Raw genomic sequence first — 7,075 nt, forward strand, 5'->3', positions numbered from 1 at the left:
AAGGGAATCACTAAATAAATTGTGATATGTGACTGTAAAGGAATATCACCATGCCATAAGATATGACATGACAAAATGGGATAAGGTAGGTTTGCACTGGATAGAGTACTGGCCCTGAAGTTAGGAGGACCTGAGTTCAAATTCAGTCTCAGACACAAGTTAGCTGTTGTGACTTGTGGGCAAGTCACTTAATCCCAATTGCCTCCCCCGCCAAATTATGAAATGGACAATTTCAGGGGAAACTGGGAAGAACTTTAGGAATGAATACAGAGCAAAGTGAACAGAACTAGGAACATCACTTATATAAGAATAACAATATTATAGAGAAAAAACAATTTTGAAAGACTTCACAACTCTTGATAACTCAGTGATATATCAGAAGCTCCCAAAAAATGAAGATGGAAAGTGCCATTTCACCTCCTAACAGAAAGGGAATGAACTTAAAATGCAGAAAGATATATACATTTTCTCAGCTAATGTCTGAACAAGGTAAATGTCTGAAATAATGAGAATTTGTTTTACTGAACTTGTGTAGCTATATAGTAAGATTTTTTAAAATTTGTTCAGTAGGAGGGTTAGAATAATCAGAAGCACAGATTAATTTAAAAAAACTACTTGTTGCTTGAAAAATTAATCAAAATGAAAAAGAGGAAAAAAATAGATCAAAGAACAATGTTTGGTGAGCATATAGATTCACGTGCCCTTTGCAAAAAACATGGTTCACAAGTAAGGAACTACTGATGTGATTGAAGCAATCTTATTTTATAGATGAGGTTAACTGGGACAGAGAGTGGAGAAATTTGCCACTTAAAAAGCTGAGATTCAAATACAGATCATAGTTTAAAAAAAAAAAAAAAAAACCCGCTTCCCCTCAACCCCCTTTTCCTATCTGGCCATTTATCTACTCCTCCTTGTTTGTCCTTTGTTTTAGAAGAGGACCAATGACATCATGAATTAGCTTTCTGGGAAGCAGAGTTGCACAAACTCATCAGGCTCACTCTAAGTCACTGAATTCCAGAGGCAGGACAAAAGTCAGAATAGCTGACAATGGTCAGGGATGTGGCGGATGGCCTGGGCATCTTCAATGTCTAACCAAGCTCCTCCATTAGTCGCTTTTGTAACTGTTGGACCAAACTGGTCTCATCTCCCCAGAGAAAGTCTTCATATGCTTAGGGAAATATCTTTTACTCACCAATGGGTTTGAGGCCTGCAGGTGACCCATTCCAGTTTAGCATGTCTGTCAGAAAGTTTATCAGGCGGTAGCCATTGTCCGAGCTTCTTGGAGCCACAGGTGAAAGTTGAGTGAATCAGGTGGACACCAAAGCTGGATGAGCCACCTTGAAAGGCCTTAGCAAGCCCTCATACCAAGGAATTAGTCCACTCCAAGTTTACATATATAATAATATTAAGCTATAGAGGATAAAGTGCTAGATCTAAAGTGACTAGGCAAGTCACATAATCACTGTCTGTTTTAGTTTCTTCATCTGTAAAATAGGGACAATAACGGCACTATCTCCTAAGAATTGTTGTAAGGATTAAATAAAATATTTCTAAAGAGAGCACTCTGCAAATTTGAAAGTGCTATAACAATGTTTCTCCCCAAACAAAACAAAACAAAAAACCCTGAAAATTCTTAATGGATTCTTAGAATGAATATTTTAACATTTATCATACTTTTTCTTCTCCCCAAGAAATGAGATATAAAAACTGATTAGAAAAGATTTATTAAGGGACAGCACAGATTTTAATTCCCAAGTGACTCAGAGACCCATGGAATGTTAGACCTGGAAAATACCTTAGAAATCATTCTGTCTACATTCCTTATTTCACCAATGAGGACTGTAGCCAGATCAACTGATTTGGCTTGTTACTCAGCAAGTTAGCAGAACCAAGAATAGAACCCAGATCTCCTGAAGAGTGTTCTTTCCATTTTAACAACAGCCTCATTTTATCCATCCATTGAACCAAAAAGACTTGAACCAAGTTCTATTAAGAACCTAAAAGTTGGTCTACTCATATACTAGGTGGTATCTGAATGATACTATGACCCTTCCCATTTTAAAACCACAAGTAAATTGCATGTATTTTTACAAATAAAATAGTAGGGAACACATCAGGAAAGACCTGGGTTTGAACACATACCTCTGACACTTAATACCTAAAATTATGGGCAAATTAATTTGGGGGCCCAGTTTCCTCATCTGTAAAATGAGGATAGAAACATCCATGGTAGCTATTTTACAGGATTTTTTGTTGGATTCCAAAGGGATAAGGCTTGTAAAGCTTAAAGTGCTACTTATGTACACTATTATATTTTTAAGCAAAGATTCATGCAGATGTATGCAGGGGTAGGGATAGTGAAAAGAATTTTATATTTGGATGTAGAGGATGCAAGTAGCAATTCCAGTCCTGACAATTCCTCTAGCTATAGATTCTTGGATAAATCATTTAACTAGGTCCTGAACTAAGAAATGTTTAATATGATAAATAAAAATTCAACACAATATGATGTTAATTTGTAATATTCTAAGTCAACATGCTCTGAAATTGAAGAACAAAATCATGGTTATGTTCCTATTTGAGATTAACACATTTGAATCAGGTAATCTATCTGGTTCCTTTCAGTTAATGATCAATGCCGCTCCCTTTTTTCTTCTTTATCTCCCTTCTTTTTCTTCCTTTTCCCTTATCCTTTTCCCTCTCCCCTCTTTTCTCAACTCATCTTTACTTCTCTTCCTTTTCTTTCTCTTCTTTCTTCCTGTTTCATCATGTGACAGACCAAATATTTAAAATCATCAAGTATGCAGTCAAGTATGTAGTAGAATTCTGAAAAATGTAACCTTATTTTGAATGAAAGCACAAGTGAATTGTGATCTAATAAACTAAGTGGGAGGTGACACTAATTAAATTAAGGCATTGCAATTCATCAGTAGCACCATCCAGAGTAAAAGCTCCTTAAGACAATGAACAGCGAATGGATGAAGAATGCCTATTGTTCAAGCTATGAGCAGTTATAGAGGTAGACCATTAATAAACATGTGCGTATGTATTTTGGACAAACACTGCCAATGGACAGTGATCTAGGCCCAGAAATTAATAGGAAAAGAAGAGACTGGATTGTATCTGCATTTGGGAAATCACACGTTTCAGTGCCTTCAAGCTTCCCTCTGAAACAAAAGCTCATCTTTTCACCCCCATACTCTTCTTGTGATGCTTTCTGACTTGGATTGTGGAATACCACAGTTTCCAAAAAATTTAAGTTGCAGGCTATCCAAAAGATGCCACAGCAGGGTAGAGATTGCAGCAAATTACTAGCAAATAATTAATAAACCCAGGAAAAATGGCAAAAGATCATTAAAAAGGTTTAACAAAGGACAACCAATAAGCATTCCTAAGCTCCACTGATATCCAGGAATTGTAAGCAATCCCCAGGAAAGTCCCCAGAAGGCTGGGCTGACCTTCTATAAAAGAATCTGCAATATCTAGGGCATCGTGCATAGAGATTGAAATCTAGACTCTAAAGCCCTAAGTTCAAATTCCACATCGGATAATTAACGTGGCTGGGCAAGTCACTTATTTTCTGTATGACTTGGTTTCTTCATCAGAAATATAGGGATAATAGTATCAATTAAATCCAAGGGCAGGTGAGAGAATCAAATAAGATAATATCCTTAAAGTGCTCTTTAAATTCTATTATTAACAATAGTTAAACAGAATAGTTATGTGTGCATGGGTGACATTCTGCACTGCTGAAGGGAGCAGTCACATCAAAGAAATCACAAATCCAAGAAATTGTCCAAGTATTTATCTCCTCCCACAGAGGGGAAAGGACAGCTTTATTGTGTATTTTGCTATCTCTGGTATATTGACTTACAATATCAGAACTGGAAGAGATCTTAGGTTCATCTAGTCCACCAATTTCATTTAACAAGAGAAAAACAGACTAAAGAAGTATACAACTTACCCAGTATTCCATACCCACCCTCGCTGGCATTACAGCAGGCAACTGATAGTCAATTTTAGACTCTCCCACCTACTTTTAACACAACATTGACATTTAAAGAAAAGTTATATTTTAAATTTAAAATTCATTATGTACATGGGAAAGTGAGCTCTTTGAGGGCAAGGGACAACTTCTGTCTTTCTTTGTCTTCCTGGCATTTAGCACAGCATCTGGCACAAAATAAGCATTAAGAAATACTTTTTTGATTATTGCACACAGAAGGGTCGTGTTTCACTTCTTAAAAACCAGGTTCTCAGACAAACGGTTCTCAGACACAAATGAACAACTCCGTAAAAAAAAAAAAAAATCATGGGGAATCTGACATTTATTATAACTAATAATTACTGGTATCTACATTGGGCTTTCCTCATAACTTTGGTTAACATTTCAAGTATTAACCACCCCCCTTCTACAAATGAGGAAATAGATTCAGAGAGCCTTAAGTGATTTGAGATACTATGTTTCAGATTTGTCTCCAGGTCACTAAGATTCCAGGTCCATTGACTCTTTCCACTATAACCACCTTGGCTCCAGTAACTCACAAGAACTAATCCACTTATTGCTTTCCCCACCCCCCAAAAGTGAATTCTCAGGGAAATGCACAAATATATTCGGTTTGCATTTCCTTTGCGGTTTAGAAGTGCAACAAGTTTGGGAGGGGAGGGGGGGAGAATAGCCGGGGGTGAAGGAGAATTTTAGGCAGAACTTTTAAGCAATAAGTAACTAAAAGTGCTAAGAGTTCCATTCTGCACGGGGAACAGCCACTAAAACAGCATTCGTGGGGCAAAATGAACATTGGCCCTCAGAGCTCCATCCCAGTCCTGAAAGAGCAGCCCCAACAAGCACACACATACTGTCGTGCCCTTAATTTGCTTCTCAGTTGCTTGGCTCAGGGGAATTGCGACGACAACACAGGTTTTTCAATTAACTGAGTGCTACTTTTAATCTTTTTCTGTTTTTTTTTTTCCGGGGCCAGCGGCTTCTCTTTCAGGCCGCATCGTTCCTCCAACCTTCCTGACCCACCCAAGGTTGGTTTAACCCCGGGTCACCCCTTCCCACACCCACTCAGATCCAGCCGGAGGTCAAAGTCCAGATCGTAGGCTGCAGAACAGGCAGACGCCCAGACTTCAGACTCAAAACGGACCCAGACATCCTCGGTGGGTCAGCCCACTCCAGGGGCCGGCGGAAGGGAGGAGCGAAAAGGCACGGTGGTAAAGACATCAAAAACCACCCGACGTCGCTACCGCCGACTGCACAATCGCTGACTCGGTTCAAAAAAGAACAAGACAAGTCTCTCGCCCTGGAGAGTCTCTTCCACTCCGAACCTGGCTTCTTACTAAACTTAGACAAATGCCCCTCTTTCCCCTCGGCTGGTAAGGCGGGCACAAAAGATCACCGCCCCACTAAATCAATATCGATGCCCTCTCTCTTCGGTGATGTGGTGAGCAAGGTGGTCGTCGCCTCACTAAACCAGGACACATAGTCCCCCCCTGCCCCCGCCTCGAAGGGTCATGGCCCTTTAGCCCACCCCAAAGACGGTGCTCTGGGAAGCCGAGCTCCAGGCGCGGAGGTGCGGCGCTGCGAACCTGGCCGCCGGGAGCGAGCCTTCCCCGCAGCCCCCGGGCAGCTTCTCGGGCGGCTCCGCCCGGCCCCTACAGCCGCGGGCAGCCGCTGCCACCTCCCTCCGCTTCCCTTCGCCCGAGGGAGCGAGAGAAGAAAGAGCGGACTACCAGCGTGGAGCAGCCCCACGTTGGCCGGCTCCGGGCACAACTCTCCGCACATTCCCCGCCTCCTCGTCCTGCGCTTTCTCCTCCCCTGGTAGTTGCCACCGCAGCAGCAGCAGCAGCAGCGGATGAATGGGGGCGGGAGGGCAGGCGTGGAAAAAAGGGAGTCATCTGTTACCTGTTGGTCATTCCCGCCGCAACACCCAACATCTTCCCGGCAGCGCTAGGACGCCCTCTGACACCCTCCGGCCGCCGCCGCCGCCGCCTCCGGTCCCCCCTCCGGCCGCCGCCGCCGCGAGTCTGGCTCCCCTCGCCCCCGGGGCACTAGCGCGCGCCCAGCCTGAGTCCCGGGCAGCAAGGGCTGCAGAAGCCTGGGCGCCGCGGGAACCGGGCCGGGCTGAGGGGCTGCTCCAAAAGCAGGAAGGGAGGGCGGAGAAAGCCGCGGGGGACGGGGCGGGGAGTGCAGGAGGGCTCGCCAGGCAGGCAGGCAGGCAGTCTCCTCCCCGGGACTTGTAATGGCGCGGCGCTGCAGGCGCTTCCCAGCCCCTCGCTCGCTCGCTCCCTCGCGGTGCCTTTTCGCAGTTGGCCGCCAGGGTGGGAACGCGAGCGCGGCTGCAAGCGCCCGGGACCTGGGGGAGGGGGCCGGGAAGGAGGCCCGCGGTACCGCCCTCCTAGCTACCCACGTCGCTGCCCCGGCTGGCCGAGCGCCCCGAGCCCGTCACTCTCTCCCTCCCCAGCTTCTGCAGGAAGCTACTCCCCCCCGGCCGGGGGGCCTCCCCCCAGATTGATTCTTGCACACCCTGAGCCCCTGAATCTGGCTAGATCGGGCACGGGCGCGGGTTGGAAGAAACTCAGACACGTGCACGCAGAACTTGGTCTGGGGCTGCTCTCAGAACTGGGCTGCGGTGATTCCGCGGTGCTTCTCGCCAGGCACGTTGTGCATAACTTTTTAGTCAACTCCTGCAGGGCTTTGCAGCACCCATTATTCCATTGGTTAGGACGCTGCTGGTACGTCAACAAGCAAAGCCAGGCTACTACCAGCGTCATCTCAGGGTCAGTTTGCAGTTTTGTCCCTTGGCTTGGCGGTAATAAAAGCTAATCAGGTAAGAAACTATGAATGGCTCACTAGGGCTGAGAACGAAAAGATTTGGGCTTTCCTCCTAAGCTTGCCACTCACTAACTAACCTTGTGAATCAAGAGAAATCACTTCCCCTTTTGAAATGAAGTGATTTTGTGCTGAAAACGGCCTGTGTAACTCCTCCCTCTCACACAGCCTCATTTTACAAGTGAGAAAACCAAGGTCACATGTTAGTAAGTAGAAGAGTAACAGTTTAAGCAGCGTCTGCTT

General features: G+C 44.7%; 1 protein-coding gene across 1 annotated transcript in view; it reads right to left on the bottom strand.

The window, feature by feature from the left end:
* LIMS1 (LIM zinc finger domain containing 1) overlaps window positions 1–6,009 on the bottom strand; it is a 208,607-nt gene extending 202,598 nt beyond the window's left edge. Inside the window, exon 1 of the mRNA XM_031958778.1 lies at window positions 5,906–6,009. Within this exon, the coding sequence (XP_031814638.1) occupies window positions 5,906–5,937 (32 nt within the window). The 5' untranslated portion in view covers window positions 5,938–6,009. The remainder of the gene's footprint in view (window positions 1–5,905) is intronic.
* Between the last annotated feature and the right edge of the window lie 1,066 nt (window positions 6,010–7,075).

The sequence above is a fragment of the Sarcophilus harrisii genome, chromosome 3, assembly GCF_902635505.1.
Source record: "Sarcophilus harrisii chromosome 3, mSarHar1.11, whole genome shotgun sequence".
Lineage (NCBI taxonomy): Eukaryota > Metazoa > Chordata > Mammalia > Dasyuromorphia > Dasyuridae > Sarcophilus > Sarcophilus harrisii.